General features: G+C 41.9%; 1 protein-coding gene across 7 annotated transcripts in view; it reads left to right on the top strand.

The window, feature by feature from the left end:
- Window positions 1–16852, top strand: part of UNC5D (unc-5 netrin receptor D) — a 114079-nt gene that overhangs the window by 64486 nt on the left and 32741 nt on the right. For all 7 annotated transcript variants that reach the window (XR_014932363.1, XM_085510505.1, XM_085510506.1 and 4 more), the window contains 3 exons: window positions 2349–2567; window positions 8287–8430; window positions 8504–8607. Coding sequence is in view for 6 of the 7 variants with exons in the window: in XM_015883167.3 (XP_015738653.2) it covers window positions 2349–2567; window positions 8287–8430; window positions 8504–8607 (467 nt within the window). In the remaining variant the exon portion in view is untranslated. The remainder of the gene's footprint in view (window positions 1–2348; window positions 2568–8286; window positions 8431–8503; window positions 8608–16852) is intronic.

Genomic DNA, 16852 nt, shown 5'->3' on the forward strand with positions numbered 1-16852 from the left:
GATGAATTTTGTCTTCCTTCAGCTGGCAGAACAATTTTCCACCTGTCGCCCAAATATTTGATGGGGGAGGATTATGGTACAGCTGCTGGAAGTTTATACTTTATATCCATAGGAAGGCTCAGTGTCTCACATGCTGCCACCTGAGGTTGGTCTCTGAGACATGCCTTGCACTTGTGACTTCCAATGTGTGCTGTTAAGAATGGAAACTCTACAGTGGCTGCATGGCACGTTTGTAAGCAATGCCTGACTCGCTTTTGGATACATTCCTTCAGTGGGAAGCAGTTTTTGTAACTAAACTGGAGCCATTAGTTGGAAAAGCAACTTCAATGTGATTTGTCTTCATTCTTTTAACCATCTGACCTCACCATGTATGCAGCGATGTGGGGTTTTTGGCAGCCACGCAGACATTGATGGAAATATGAGATTTTGTTGCCTGTGTGAAATCCTTTAATGCCTTTGTTATTTCCTCTGCCACATGGATTTACTGAAGTCTATAGGGACACGGTATTTAGCAAAGACTGACAGAGCAGGAAACAGAGAGAGCGGTCAGTAGTCAAACATGCATGCTGATGAGTCTCACCGCATAATTCTTCTTCAAACTCTATACATTGAAAGTGAATCCAATTATTACTTATTCAGCACCGCTGGTAAATGATACAGAACTACTTAATTAGTATGAGTGCCACACAGGGATTGCATTTGGTAGTTGTGTCCTGTCATTCACTGTTGTGGTGGAACAACTGCCTTCCTTTGAGTATGTATGGCTGAACCTTGAAGGCTGACAGTTATAAATTAAAAGCTGCAATAACTTGAAATCAAAACCCTTATAAAGTTCCAATGGGCTTTAGATGAATGTTAAAACAAGTAAGGTTCTGTTGAAAGAAAAACAGGAAAGAAAGATGTTAAATAAAAAAGCACAAGTAGTAAATGAGTGGTGTCTGTTGTTTGCAGGTGTTTATCAGTAGCCCAATAATACCACGGCTGTGTGTCACTGTTAAGTCCCAATCACACCTGTGAGCAGAATTATGCCCTTCATTTCAGCACAGTTAAGGTTTCATCTTTTGTATCTCTCTCCAAGCAGCAAATTTAGGGGCTCCCATTGTGCTGTTCAGAGTTCTCTGACCAAAGGGATCCCTGTAAAGTTGTTCACTATTCTTCCCAGTCTTCCACTATTCTTCCTATCTCTGGCAGTGCCCAAAGCCACAGATGGGTCCCTATACAGCCCAATGGAGGATGGATGAGAGTGGTGGGCTTGGAGGTCCTTTCTGTCCCAGCCCTAACCCACACAAAGTCATTGCTGCCTTGTGAAGTGCTCAAAGAATTGATGGCAGCGTGGGATTCCTGTGCCTCTCCAAATTCTTAGGAAATAGCAAAAGTGTCATTCTATAAAGCATGGATTTAATAAGGCCTGCAGGGACGCCGTATTACTGAAGATTGACAAGATGAAAATTGACATAACTGTTCGGTAGTAAAACGCTAAGAATTATGATAATATTTTATAAAGTACACTAAAAATGTAGTTTAAAACATTGTGAAAAATGGAAGTCTCTTGGTTTTACTCAGAAATAAAATCATCTCCCACCATGTACATGGCATATAATTTCAAATACAGATACAGAGTGTTAAGCGGGGTTATTCCTATTACAAATTGATGTCATGGGCTTATTATTGTCCCTGAGTGCTTCTGTGTTTGCATCAGCAAAGAAATTGAGAAAGTAGGGTGTGCTGATTGAGTGCCTTTGGATCCTCCTGCCCGTGGTGCAGCCTTACCCCCTGCAGGCTGTAGCCCTACAGGTGCCATTTTACAACTACAGCACCTTCAAGGGCTGCAGGAAGGTGGGATCAGTGTAGGATCTTGCTGAGCATTTCCTCTGAGTGGGTTTGGAAACACAGTTTGCTTATGTCACTGTTGGAGTGCTGCAGTAACACTGCTCACATCAGTATGTTTCTCCGCTCTGAGCCCTTTTAAATGTGCAGCAACTGTTTGAAGGAAGGTCAGCATTGAAAAGAAAGGGAGCTTTGGTGGCTACAGCTCTGAATGCTGCTCAAGGGAATCAAGTTCAGTTCACCTTCTTCCATGGACATCTTGTGTGATCTGTGGTGACCCATTTAGTCTTTATGAGCCCATCTATAAGACCTGGCAGTACGGATCATGTCCTGGAAGTTCTTCCATTATTGTTTTGTCTTGGTGTGTGCCAAGATCCTTGGAAAGCACAGTCCTGACAACTATTGCATTCTCCAAGTTTTTCTTTAATAAAATTAATTTCTAATAAGATATAGAAGTGGTTTTTGCTTGGTTTGCAGCCAAAGCAACACATAAAATGTGTTTTCCTTTCTGTCCCTTTCAGGAAATGATAACAGCGAAGCCCTTCCCGAGTCCATCCCATCTGCTCCTGGAACACTGCCTCACTTTATGGAGGAACCAGATGATGCCTACATTATCAAAAGCAACCCCATCGTCTTACGCTGCAAAGCCATGCCGGCCATGCAGATTTTCTTCAAGTGCAATGGTGAATGGGTCCACCAAAATGAGCATGTGTCGGAGGAAAGCATGGATGAGACAACAGGTAAAGGCTGTGTCCTTGGGGAGGTGTGATAATGTGGTGTCAGCACTGTGTACAGCAGAGCACATTGTGAGGGGTACAAAAAGAACTGGGGGTGTAACACAGCTCCATGGCAGAGAGCTGTAGGGTGCGCTGAGCTGAAGGCATAGTTGTTTGCTAAGTAACAAAGTTCAGCAGGAGGAATCTATTGTGTGAAAGTGTCTCACTAAAGGAAGGGAAATAAGAAGGGAGAAAGTTGAAAGCGATCAACAGATTTTATCATGCTTCCAGCACACCCTTTATCTTTTCTCATTTAGAAGCATCTTGATAAGTATTGCAAACCAATTTAATGCTGTGCTGTCTTGTAATTTCACAATTCAGTTTTGTTATTGCTTTCCTCCTCTTTTTAAATTCCACCATTGCTAGGCAACTCAATGTGTTGGAAATAGCAGCGTAGGCACAACATCCTCTCCATCAATACAAGAAATTCCTCTTTAAGAGGGGAAAAAAACCCCTCCACGTTTAAAAAAAGAGCCATCTCCTAAAGTGACAGTGGTGTTTGGCATTCACTTTAAGTGACACATTCTGAAGGAATTTCATCCTAACAGCTTTTTGTAAATGCTAATCTGGGTGAGTTCTAATTTCTACAGTTACCTTTTCAAAAGGAATTTAATAGGCGTAACCTTTACTTCTCAAGGCACTGCTGAATCAATATAGAAGAAATGTCGTTCCTAAATGTTTTTCCCTCCATATGGTTAATGAAAAGCTGTCTTGTGAATACTGCAATTATGTTTTGTAAGCCTTGGATTAATAATAGAATAAAAAAAGATGAAGCAACATTAGGTGGTAGGTTTTCTGTTTTGCTTTTAAATAACACCCAGTAACACTGAGTTTTGAGACATGGAGGCACAGGCTTAGCAAATGGGATCTGGAATATAAATGATGCAGATTTGAATTTAGCCCAAGGGCAGAGCTAGCACTAAAAGTATTGTTTGCTGTCTGCACACGGGCGTGATCCCAATAGTTAATGTGTTCTAAAAGCAGCCGTGATGATCCTCAGCATGCAGGAAGGCGCAAGGAATGGCTACGTTGGGTGAGCTGTGAAGGACAGGCCTGGATGCTGTTCTCTCCAAGGGTGTATCCATATCCCCAGACTGCTTCAGAACCTTTCCTCTGCCTTCAGTAAACATGAGATATGAGGTTTTTTGAGGGGAATAAATGAGTACTCTGACAGTCCTCTCATCTCTGGAGCCAAATCTGGGGAATAAACATTTCTGCTACCAAACACTCCATGTTCTGTACGCTGCGTGGGCTCCATCTGTGAGGAACTGCACTCAGTTTATGGCACAAGTGGTGCCTCTGGTTAATGAGTGTTCACCAAAAGGAAGTCACGCCGCATGAAAATGGGGCTGCCCTTTTCCACTCTTTGGTATGTGATGGAAATCCAGAGAGGAATTGTAGAATAGAAGTGAAGAAAATAGAAACGAAGAAGTGAGGAAGACACACATCTCTGCAAATTCCTGTCAGTGTGTTCTTAGTCAGGCTGTGTATGGAGTGTGTGTGACAAGAGCCAGTATGTGAACCTGAGGAATAGGAGCAACGTGAGAGGAAGGGCATCAGTTCTGTAGCTAGTAAGGTTTGTATTTAAACACTGTGATGACGCATGCTGGCTGCCTGAGGGTCTACAAAGGGTTCTATGGGGCTGATGGTTTGCATCTCAGTCTGTGCTTTGGTGGCTTTGCTGATGCAGGAGGTCAGGGCAGGTAAGGCAGCGTGTGCCATGGCTGATGGATGCACTGCCATGGTCCACTGCTCAGTTACAAACTCAATTATTTCATCTTCTACCTTACTAGAGCTACAAAAAGGGCATAGCGATGCACGGTCTGCCTTTTTTTGTTCATTCCATAAGCAATGCAGTGGGGGAACTTTGTTCACTCTATGTGCTTAGAAAATAAGAGCCTGGGCTAATAGACCCTACTGTGATAAGAATATAATAGGTATAGTTTGATGTATTTCCTTCTGCTTTTCTTCTCTGTCTTTTTTTCTTCCTGAATGTTGAGGACTGCACCTCCAAATTAGTTTACAAATATCTCAACTTTGGTCTTACTGCAGGATCAGACCATTAAAAGTAACTCGAGTTTCCTTGTCTGATAAATAAAAGGATTACAGCAATAACTGCTGTCAGCGTTTTTCTCATTTAAACAAATAAAGCTGACAAATGCTGAAGTTCTGTGCAGCTCTGTTATGTTTAGTACATGGAGAGCAATTATTCATCTGCTGCCAACATTAGTCTATCTGCAGCTAAACCACCCAATGGTGCAGAAAGCTTATTAGCATCTCAGTACCACAGTCATAATTTTATATTCTGTAAGGCTGTGCTGTGTAACAAAAGATGATGGTTATAATTTGCACAATAATTTAAAGGGTTGACTTGCAGCGCTTATTAGAGTTATTCAAGTTACAGGTAAAATGTTGTTCTTGTTTATGATGTGCCTGTTTATATTTGCCTGGGTATTTTTTTTCTCTGTGTCATTTCCTATGAATGTTTTCTCTGGCATTTTTGAGACACAGATGGTGAGTGAATATATCTGCTGGTGAAATGCAACGATGAGAAATGAAGAATATATGCTTCTGTTCCCCTGTGGGTTTGCTTTCTGCAGTTGCTTCTAAAATAAGTGAAAATAGGTGTACTTTCTCCATAGACAACACACAAACAACTTTACCCAAAGAGTGGATGTCCTCTGGAGGTCCCCTCCAACCTCAGTTCTATTATGTTGGATGCATCCATTTCATAAGTTGACAAAGCAGGGGCTTGAATTCCTGTCCTGCTTCTCCCTTCCTCATGGCACCTCTCAAAATCTTGTGCTGTTTGGCTGCCTGATTCAAAGCTCATTAAGTGTTGCTGCAGGCTGACATATATCAATTGATATTAATTAACGTGTCTGTGAAAGGAAGAGCTGGGCTGGAGAGCATTCTACATTAACAAACCCAAATCTGTGGATGACTTTATTCAGTGATGACTGTCCAGTGTTGCACAGCATCAGTGAGCCTAGAAATGGTTCCTGCTCTTCCACACCATGATGATTTTTCAGATTGATATCAATAAAGACTCTGTTGCTTGCACCACCAGCAGCATAATGTGCAGTTCACAACTCTTCCTTTTTGTTCGCTGCTTCCAAAAGTTCCTTGAATATCTTAGAAATTGGGAGTGTTGAGAAGAGATGGAGTGTATCATAACCAGGTGGGGAATGGTCAGTGAGGTAGAAGCTAATGGTGGTGAGGGGATGAGTGGGTTTTCCGCAGGAAGATGCTATTTGAGGTCGTGGTGGGAATAAGCTGATTGTGGGAGGTACTTGGGTACAGCAGGATGCCATGTAAACTTCTTACCTCTGTAAGTACGTTCAGGCCGCAGCACCTTCATGGCAGTACACAGAGCAGCATTGTTTGTAGGCAGCACGGACTCAGGCTGATAGGATGTATGTGGTTGCACAGCAGTGTGCATCAGCTAATTGAGCGCTGGGTGAGTGATCCCTGACCGGAGACAGCCATCTCAGAAAGGTCACTTGTTTGTCAGGGACTGATTGTTTTTCATCCTTGTCAAAGAAGTCTTTAAGTAGATGGGTTGTAACCTCGTTGGATGTGGCTGCAAATTAGCTTGGATTTGGAGGCTTGAGCTTTTGAGGCTCTGGAGCTTTGAAAGCATCCAGGGATTGTGTGCAGCTTGATTTGTCATGGGTACAGTATCAGTAAAATATGTCTGTCAGTGTTATCCAGCATGACAGAATGAGAGATGTTCAGCCACTGGGACCTGCTGTGTCAGGTCACCAGGACTCCAAGGGTCTCTAATGGAACGTACTGTGGCTGTTCTTGTCACCAGCCCATAAACATCACTCTACAGGAAGGTTGTATGGCTGAAAACTTGGGGATTCATTGCTCTCAGAGCAGCCTGCGTGTTTACTTTGGGATGGTGTGGTTTCATTGTATGTCTTATAGCCCATGTCAGCAGGGAGAGGGGGATTCCAACAGAACTGCTGGGTTCTGCAAGTGATGTGTTCATCATTACAGGAAACAAAGGGAAACTTTTGTAAACAATTTTGTTGAAAAATGCATCAACACAGTAAAAACAAAAGCACAAATAGAAACAACCAGGAAATCTCTGTTTATTTATTACAGCATGGATAAATATTTGAGCTACTAAAATGATCTTCAAGAGGACTGAGGAAGCTCTTGGAGGTTTGGCCGTATCTTAAGATGTCCTTGGGAAATATGACAAGAAATGAAAAGAAATAATTTGCCTATTGCTGGAAACATAACAAGAATGTTGTACTACTTTATAGCATTTAAAACTTCTCTGCCCTTCCCCACTGCTCTCCAGTGAGCATCCCCAGTGGCCTCAGCTCTTGCTTGTCAGAGGACCAGGCTGACTTCCTTCCTGATGCCTTCCCAAAGCATATAACCCAGCCATTTGTTAATGATGCCTGAGATTAAGCGTAAGCCAATTTTGATGGAGTTCAGGTTTAGGAACTTCTTGGTGCTTTATAAATTCACAGGCATGAAATATTTTAAGATTGAGTTTTCATTCGTTTCCAGTGAAGGGGAAATAAGTGCCTTGGGACTGCACCAAAGGAGAGAAGGAAGAAAGTAGTAGGCATGATACATATATATTTTTCTTGAATTTCTTTCAAATTAATGCTTTTCTGACTAGCTCTCCTAAGTGATTCTTAATGCCTCTTTTAACAGTGATTTGGATTATATTTCCTCTCCCCAGCGTTGTCATACAAAGGTAGTTACAGATTTAGCATACAGATATAGCAAACATTGCGAGTGTGTAAAACAAGGTTGGAAAGCATCCATTCTTGTTATCTTCTGCTCTGAAGGGCAATGCTGCTGAATGTTGGCTGTGTATGGGGAGTTCTGGAGATGGCAGCAGGAGACTTTTCCCACTGTTACTCCTGGTTTGCCTTCATTATTCCATGAGATTCCTTTCTGAGTTATTTAGATGAACCCAGGAAGGGAGTAAACTCTTCGAAAGGGCTGATAATAGCAGGACACGGGGAAATGGTTTTAAGTTGAAGGAGGGAAGATTTAGGTTGGATGTTAGGGGAAAGTTCTTTACTAGAAGAGTGGTTAGGTCCTGGAACAGGCTGCCCAGTGAGGTTGTGGATGCCCCGTCCTTGGAGGTGTTCAAGGCCAGGTTGGACGGGGCCCTGGGCAACCTGATCTAGTAAAGGTGTATGTTTGGTGGCCCTGCCAGGCAGGGGGGTTGGAACTACATGATCCTTGAGGTCCCTTCCAACCCGGGTAATTCTGTGATTCTGTGAATCTGTTTAATTCCTGTCACTTATGCATAGTTCTGGTTGTTTGACTTCACTGGGGGTAATGGATGGGCCCACCAGGGTCCTTCAGAAAGAGTTTCAAGTGCACTGAGTGTGGTAAATGGGAATACAATTTCACTGTATGTTATAGGATGCAGAGTGACAAAAGGCACAAGAGAAAAGGTTTCTGAAGTGTTATGTTCTTGCAAAGGCCACAGTGGGTGGGTAATTCATTTCATTTGATGCATTATGACCTACTCAGCTTTTAGGATTTAATTAATGATAATATGTTATTGTCAAAGTAATTAAAGCTTTGCCTTGATTAAAAATGGAATTGTTTAATTAAAAGAAAAGCGACGTCTAACCTCAGCTTTATGCCTAAGGAGGACAGCTCGTATCACTTAATTTTCTGTATCTTTCCCCTTCAGGCCTGAAGGTTCGGGAGGTGTTCATCAATGTGACAAGGCAGCAGGTGGAGGACTTTCATGGGCCAGAAGATTATTGGTGTCAGTGCGTAGCATGGAGCCATCTGGGGACCTCGAAGAGTAGGAAGGCGTCCGTCCGCATCGCTTGTGAGTAGAATAAACCTTCTGCTGTTCTTGCATGTGTTGGAGTTGTAATGAATTCTTGTATTCAACTCTGCAGATTTAAGGAAAAACTTTGAGCAAGACCCCCAAGGGAAGGAGGTTCCTATTGAAGGGATGATTGTTCTGCACTGCCGGCCCCCTGAGGGTGTCCCTGCTGCTGAGGTGAGCTTCCTGCATGAGACATCAACTAGACCCAATGTTGATGGCAGTGCTCCCAACTGCAAGAGGTTGGGGCTGTGTGTGAGCCGGGCTCTACATGGGGGACCAATGTGTATTGTTCCATATCAACTATTTTGGGGATTTGAGTTATTTTGCTTTCGTTATTACTTCTAAAAAATAAAATGTTTAGAGGTGAGCGGAGAGTTTTCAGATGCTTTGCGTGCTCTTTGAGATCCAAAGAAACAAGCAGTGTGTAAACCTGTTACCTGTTGAGTAAATAGGTGAATATCTACTCAAGCATGGTTTGCTGAGCTGATTACCTGCGTTTGTCTGGTTTTCAACATATACATGGTTTAAAGTCCATAGAAAGCTGACCTTGCTGGAATTTAAGGAAAAAAATCATGAGCACTGTTTAATTTTTACTGAGAATTTTAGATATTTTGGCTTTACAGTCAACCATCAAGCAGAATATCTGTCTTTCTGGAAAGTTAGGTATGATATTGAATGAAAAACTGGCATTTCAGTTGTTTTCTATGGGTGAAGATTGCAGAGTTCTCAAAAAGCCCTGATTTACTGATGCTGATGGTAAGATTGTTATTACTGCTAATAAAGCCTGTATATCGTAACAGGTCATATTTGCTCTGGACAATAAAATCTCATATAAAGGCTTCACATAAAGGATTCAAGGCTAATTCTATGCTCATCAAGGTAAACTGTCTTCTGAAAATAATTAAGTGCTCAAATGAGTAATGGTTCTGGTCTGTGGCAGTAAGCTTCATGTTGTAAACTCATTTGGTATTTTCAAGTTATTGGGAAATCTACCCTGTTAAGTATGTAGATTAGAAGTAACAGAACCCATAAGGTTTGCTTAATAATTGTTGGGTGTGTGTGGTACCAAGAAACATAGAATGCTATAAAACCTGAGGCTGGCAACAAATGAACGGTGTGGAAGAGTTTGGTTGAAGTCCTAGGTGGTCAGCCTTGAAGTAACTGTGGATGAGGCTGTGGATGTTGGTTTCAGTAGATGCAAAATAGATGCTAACTGTGGTATGGGGAAATTGAACAAGAGACTCTCACCCCATTTGTGTTACTGTGCCAATATCTGTCTGAACCCCTTGGAGAAGATTCTGATTATTCTATCCATCCAACGCAGCATTGCTATTACTTCCCCAAAGGACACACAGTTCTCTACCTGCCATAGGAACAAATTAATCCACATATGTAGGCACTCCTCAAATATTTTCACCCAAGTACTTTCAACCAGTAGTGATATTTCCTTTCCTAAAGCCGAGTGTAGTGACTCTCAGGATAGTTCTTAGTGTGGCACCATTGTGAGGTATGTTGGTGTCGCCAGGTGTATTTCTGCACCATCAGTGGCCCCTTACTGTGCTTTTGTGCAAGAGAAGATGTTTGAGCAGCAGCATTTGGGTCCACATTGGGGAACTGCTGAGATGTCCCCACAGTCAGCATCTCTGCCAATGGCTCCTCAGTATTACATCTTTATTTTGGGGGTGAGATGACAGTGATGAAGACCAAGCCTTACAGAGATACGCTCCAGAGAGAATTCATTTAGATCGAGTTTGGCTTTATTAAGAGAAATTTCTACTTTTACACTGTTCCAAAATTAATATGGCTTCAATATCTCATCATTGGTAGCAGTGAAAGTATCTGGATTAAGGTTTCTTATTACTGTTACTTTCAGTGTATGAAAAAGGAGGCAGTAGAGTATGGATTAAAGATTTGGTTCTATAGTTGTAATGTATCCAGACTATACATGACATAAGACCTGGCTTGTATGAATTAATTTACTAATAACAGGAGCCAACGTAACGTCGTCAATGCTGTGTGCTCACACGGTTCACTTGTAAATAGTCTTTAAGACAGATAACACATTAGAGAAAACAAACAAGCAAGGAGGATTACAAATAAGGAATTGCAGTATTCTAATTCAGCTTTAATGTCACACGGGCACGAATCAAGAGCTCCAAATCCTGCTGAGGCAAGCTCCGGATTTAATGCTGCTTTGAAATGCTCTGTGCTGTCTTGACTCATTTAGCAGCAAATTGCAGTTGCTTGTGTCAGCTGGGTCTGAAGTAAAAGACATATAGAAAAGGATCTCTCTAAATCTGCTTTCTCTTTCCAAGAATGTGATTACTGTCTTCATGGAGCCAAAGTTCATCTCTAGTGCATGAAATGCTATTGAAAGTGTCCAACTGTTACCGCTAATGAACATTCATGTGTTAATATCACATTTGATGCTCTTTAGAGCACCCAAATCAGTGCACCTTGCTACTAGGATGCTCAACCTTTCAGTTTGTGTGCAGGCCCAAGAAGTAGCTGCTATCAGCCCCATAGACCAGCCTGTATTTCTGCCTCTGCTGCCTTTTCTAGGTTGCCCACCTCTAGAGTTTGCTCCTGTAAGTAGAGGAATGTAAGGAAGTTCTGCTTTGGGAGGTTGCTGAGTGCGTTCATTGCCACAGCAGTATGAGTAAGAAAACCCAAATCCTGACACTGGGAGTATTGCAGAAAGGTTTAAAATCATCTTCTCATGCATTTGCATAGCAAGCAAAACAGAGCTGGTGAGCAGCTGTGCTTGCAGGCATCGGCACCCAACCCAAATAAATTCCTTATTTATTTATTTATTTACAAGTTAAATAACAAAACAATAAAAAGAAAATCCAGCCTTTCAAGTAGAGCATCTGATAGTCCCCTGCTGTGGCAAATGTTGGTTTAAATGTAACAATCTCTTCTGGCACAGACTGGATGGGACCAGAGCCATTTCTTTCACAATTGATGCAGTGTTGGCCCAGAGAAGAGACAGCTCTGGCTCACAATCCCCGTAAGAGATTCTCCCCATAGATGTGTTTATTAATTGTCTGCAACAGAGGCTCCATTTAGCTCAGGGTGTGTGCAGTGCTGCAGTTGTGGTGCAGCACAGGAGTTGGATAGGCTGATAAACCCACATCTGCTGGGAGCTACCAGGCGGGTGCTCAGCCTCAGGTCTGCTGCCACATTTAGTGAGAAAGAACCCTTTGTGTGTTTATGAAGATGTAAAGGAGTTAAACCCAGGTCCCTAAGCCTCATTGCTCTCTTTTTACAAGTCTTGGCTTTAGATCAGTGCAAAGCAAAGGAGGGAGAAGTTTCTGAAATGGATGCTAAGCCCTCATCGTCAAGAAGTATGTGCTTACTGCTCCTTTCTGTGTATTACAGCCACACTATTAACGTGATCTACTTCTGTTCATACCTACTGTTGTGACTATATAAAGCAACTTGGGTAAGGTTTCACATCCATAATGTTGGCTGGTCAGTATCCATTACTGTCATGCCTGGATGTTTTCCTCTTCTCTTGCCATATTCTTTTATTAATTTTAAGAACATACAGAGCATTGGACTTAATGCATCTCAGTAGCACATTCATTTACTTTAGAAGTGAAATAATGAAGAATTGAACAACTTGATTCTGTCGTTCTGTGCAAGACTGTACCAGTTGGGCTGCATCTGGAATCAATGTTACTAATAGATTCTGGTGCTTTCCACAGGATCCTGGAGTCAGCAAACAGAATAAATTACAGCCTCCTCTCTGGTTCATTGATGGCATTTCTTTCCTGTCTGCTTCTTGATGGTGGCGACATTGCACTCTGTGATGGTCATTGAACTGGAGCCTGGAAAAGACTTGGTCAATATGCATGTAGTGAAGTTTAGGATAAATCTCTGTTCTGTATGTTTTATGTTGTCAGTGCATCAGAGAGTGGAATTTGGGGTGTGGGATCACATTAAAACATAGCTTTGTAGCTGATTTTTGCTAGTATTCTTTCCAGGCATCTAAATTCTCTTCGCTGTTGTGGTCAGGGGGCTGTGTTGGGTTGTGGCCACATTAGTGATGAGTCTTTGAACATGATACTAGAGATGAGTAGAAAACCAAACAAACCCTTTTGCTTTCTGGATTCTGCTCACCTTTGCCAGAGCAGTGCTGCAGTGCTTATGCTGCTAAATGGCAGAGCTGTGGTTCTGTGTTGCATATGGTGTTAGAATGGGGAGCCAAGTCCCAACTGGAAGTGCTGGATGGGGAGTGCTGATAAAGTCAATTGGAGCAGAAGTTGGCTTTCAGATTTATTCTGAATCTGTTTTATTATAAGTGAGATTAAATCTCTGAATAGTTCATATTTGGGTATCAACGACTTGCAGATCCTTCTGCATCTGTTGTTGTGCTGAACTGTTGGTGATGAGTGTGAACTCGTCTTGAGAGCCCTGCAGAGGTCTGCAGAATACTCTAAAATATCTCTACTATTTATATCCAAATGTATATTTAAGGTTTAAATGGGGCTGTATCCAGATAGTTCTTCAAATTTTTAACGCAGATTTTGACACTTTAATGGACTGCTGTAGAAGTTCCACTGAATGTCTGCATGAGGTTCTGATGGCTTATTTACTGCTAAAGCTTTTAATGGAAATATAAAATAATATCTCTTCTGGGTAGCATCCATCCTGCTGCAAACACATCAACTAAATGCAAAACCCACATCAAATTCACAAGCTGCAGAGTTCAGAAAGCAGTGAGAGTCATTGCTGCCTATTTTACATAGGCTTGTGTATTTATGGGACTTGCACGCATACTGTAAAACGTAATATGGCAGGATAATGGGATTGTAGTAAAACACTATGGCAAAAAAGGCTGCTGAATTATTGTCTTCAATGAATCTTGTTTCTAGTTACACAGAACAGAGTATGATTACTAAATGCAAACAGCACGCGTCGTATAGTTTGTTATAGATCTTCGACCCTGTGTCTGAGAGATCAATCTCTGCTTTGCTTTTAAGGCGTGTTGGTTACAAAGAACAACACGTGCATTTCATTTGATGCTGAAAACGTTTCACTTTTAAGACTGAGCACGGCATGTGTGATGCATCTCAGTGATTATTCATCTCTTCTTAAAGACTGATTTCACTTCAGCAACTACTGCCAACATCCATTTCCTTAAAATCATAAAATGATGGGGAACAGTAAGAAATTCAGTACTTAACTTAGGCATGACAAAATTACACATGGTTGTATTCAGAACGGTGAAACAAATTCTTTTTGCTTTATGAAGGAATTATGCAAATTCCTCATTCTTAATGTGAACAGTGACAAATAGATTTCAACACTTCGGAGCTCCTGAGTGTTTCCTGCATGTGCTGGTGACACACACACACACACATACAGGGTTCAGTGGGTGCATCCCACGTACTGTTGCTCTGCAGGAAGGATGTCTCAGCTTTAAATCTTCAGGCTGAAGCAGAACTCCAAACTGCTGCAGAGGGAAGATAGTAAAATCACTAATAGGGTCTTCCGAGGTGCTACACATACCATAAGGTGTATGTAACCTTCTGCTAATTTGTTTGCAAAGCCAGCTGATCCATGCAAGACCTTCAGATTCTGAATGGAGGATTTGTTTTGGTACAGATACCCTCTGGAATTTCTGCTTATGAATTATACCATAAAATGCTGATAAATTTCAGGAGGTGGGAGGGGGAGCAGTTTTAGAAAACAACGTTTTAAGGACAGCACTTTACTTGTGGCAGAGATGGAAACCTGTGCTGTAAGTGGGGGTGATGCACGGCACCCTGATCTGTGTTCAGAACGTAGTCTTGCGTAGGCTTCCTACTGCAGGTCCTTATTCTATACAACACTTGCTCAACTAAGCCTTTGTGTTCCACAGAAGCATGGACAACACAAAAACAGAATAAAGGGTCTGTCTGCTTAATATGCTGTTTCATCTTTGCTCAAGTCCTGTATTCATTCCTTCCCTTCAGCACCCAACCTCTGTGAGCCAAGTGCTGCCTTGTTATCTTTCTGCTAGTTTTTGGTGTCTTTCTTTTTTCTTCCCTGAAGCTCTTCATCTTCAATCTCCTGAACATTGATTTTTTTTTTTTGTATTATTATTATTATTATTCTGTAACCTAGATCATGGATGAGGTATTACAACAGCAGCTGTAATGCACAGAGCCTGGAGTCACACTCTTTCCATGTTCAAACAAAGAATAGTTTTCAAAAGCAAAAAAGGCTTCTGATTATCAGCACTTGTAAGAACCACTTTAATGCTATTGCTCAGTACGTAAAAATGAAAAGCCTTACATTTTACTGTTATTCTGTAAAAGTGGGGAATTAAAAAGGACGTGGTTTTGCATACTGGTGGTTTTCCTTCAATCCATTGCAAACGTTATAGAGGGGTTTGTTGGCTGTGGATGTTTCAGTGCATCACAGCCTTTGGGGTTTGCAGCTGAAATGTTAAGGAGAACCCACACTGTTAACTCAATAGTTTTGCCTTGTTGTCCTCTGATGCTTATCCACTTTTCTGCTCCATACAGCTGACCTGCAAATCAGCATCCCCTGTTAAGGTGTAGCACAGGGAATGGATGGAGCAGTGGCTGTGCTGTGTGGGCTGCACAGAGATGGTTGCTGGGCCTCTGCATACACAGTGTGGTTTGAGATTCTGACCATCTTCTGTTGTAAGCACCAGAGTTAATAGCATTTCTCTCCACTCTTAAGAGAAAATTGAGCTTCTTGTAGGGAAACTCTGAATGCTTTTCATGTATTGAGCATTGCTACTTGTCATAAAAGATCTGCTTATCTCTATAGGCTCTCATAGCTGTCCAAAATGAGTATCTGTGTTGGATTTCAAGCAAGCAGCTGAGCTGGTTTGTTTTCCTCTTGTAGAAAACATGCTTTATTTCTTTCTGAGGTCTGACTTGTGTTCTAAGTATGTCAGTGTGCCCAGGAGCAACAGGCAGAGGTCATGAAACAGAAATGCTGAAGCAAACAGATGTTAGAATGAGGGGGGAAATGTGAGAGGACCTGAACAGAATTGAGTTCCTCTGAATAGGTAATTCCTTTTTCTAAAGACCTCCGCTCTGGGGCTTTTCTTTTTTGAGGTAACGTTTTGCAGCAGTAAATGTATTTCTCGTTCTGTTTTCAGAGATGTGTTCAATTTGAATGTTTAGACGTGAACATAAGGCTGTATCATTATGTTTAGAATCATAAATGATAAAACTGTGTGCAAGATTCCTAACAAGGATTTTGAAACTTGAGTGCAGTGTGTGTTTCTGTGAGCAGAATGATCAGACTTGTTTGGTAGAAGACTTATTAGAATCGTCATAGAACGGCTTGGGTTGAAAAGGAGCATTAATGCTCATCTTGTTCCAACCCCTGCTATGTACTGCATCACCAACCAGCAGTCCAGGCTGCCCAGAGCCACATCCAGCCTGGCCTTGAATGCCTGCAGGGATGGGGCATCCACAGCCTCCTTGGGCAACCTGTTCCAGTGCATCACCACCCTCTGGGTGAAAAACCTCCTCCTAAGACCCAACCTAAACCTCTTCTGTCTCAGTTTAAAACCATCTCCCCTTGTCCTAATACTTGTAAGCAGCCATTCCCCCTCCTGTTTATATGCTTATTGCCCCCGACTGGTGTTTTATTTACCTACATCTACAAAGATGAGACTATCTCAAATGGGCTACTGGGCTGTGAATGGAAGAGCAGGGAAGGGAAGAGCCCCTTGGAAGGAGGGAGTCTCCCAGACCTCCCCTTCATGTGCTCGCAGAAACAAGTGAGAGGTATAGCTGCAAGAACTTAGAATTTAGGACAAAATGCTTGTTGTGGTTACAGCTTGCATGAAGTACAACAGACTGCACTTGCAATTTTCCGTCCACTCACATTAATGCCCATTTTGGTAAATTGCACTCTCAAAATCATAGCAAGAGCAGCTGGTTTATTGTCAGTTGTGACTAGTGCTGTAATTGGAAGGGGGAGGTGGGCAGGCAAAATGTGAGATTCCTCTGGAGTGGTATATTTCCCCATCTACTGCATTTCAGTGCAGATTCAAAAATCATCTGCTAGAATGTGTCTTGTGATGAAGTGTAACCCATATGCACGAGGTTTTTCACTGCCTCTGATGCTCTTCCTTCCTATTTTTTGTGACTTCTTTGCAACTGAATTTTCCTTTTACATCAAAGGAAGCTCCTCCCCTCTGCAGTCAGGAACCCCCATATATTTTGATCCATCTTCCACAAGCAAAGGAGATGTGTATGTGCCCCGATGATCAGTTTTTGCAGTTCATTCCCCTGTTTCTGTCTAAATCTTCCATCTAATTGTGTGTTTCCAGGCATTTCTATTCCCTGAATCTCATCACTTAATGCAGTCCTAATGCAAACACATATTTTCCTTTCATTATGTGTAGATGTGTGTAGTTACAGTGCAGTTGAACCTTGAT

The sequence above is a fragment of the Coturnix japonica genome, chromosome 10 (genome assembly GCF_054131305.1).
Source record: "Coturnix japonica strain WE chromosome 10, WE-NBRP24, whole genome shotgun sequence".
NCBI lineage: Eukaryota > Metazoa > Chordata > Aves > Galliformes > Phasianidae > Coturnix > Coturnix japonica.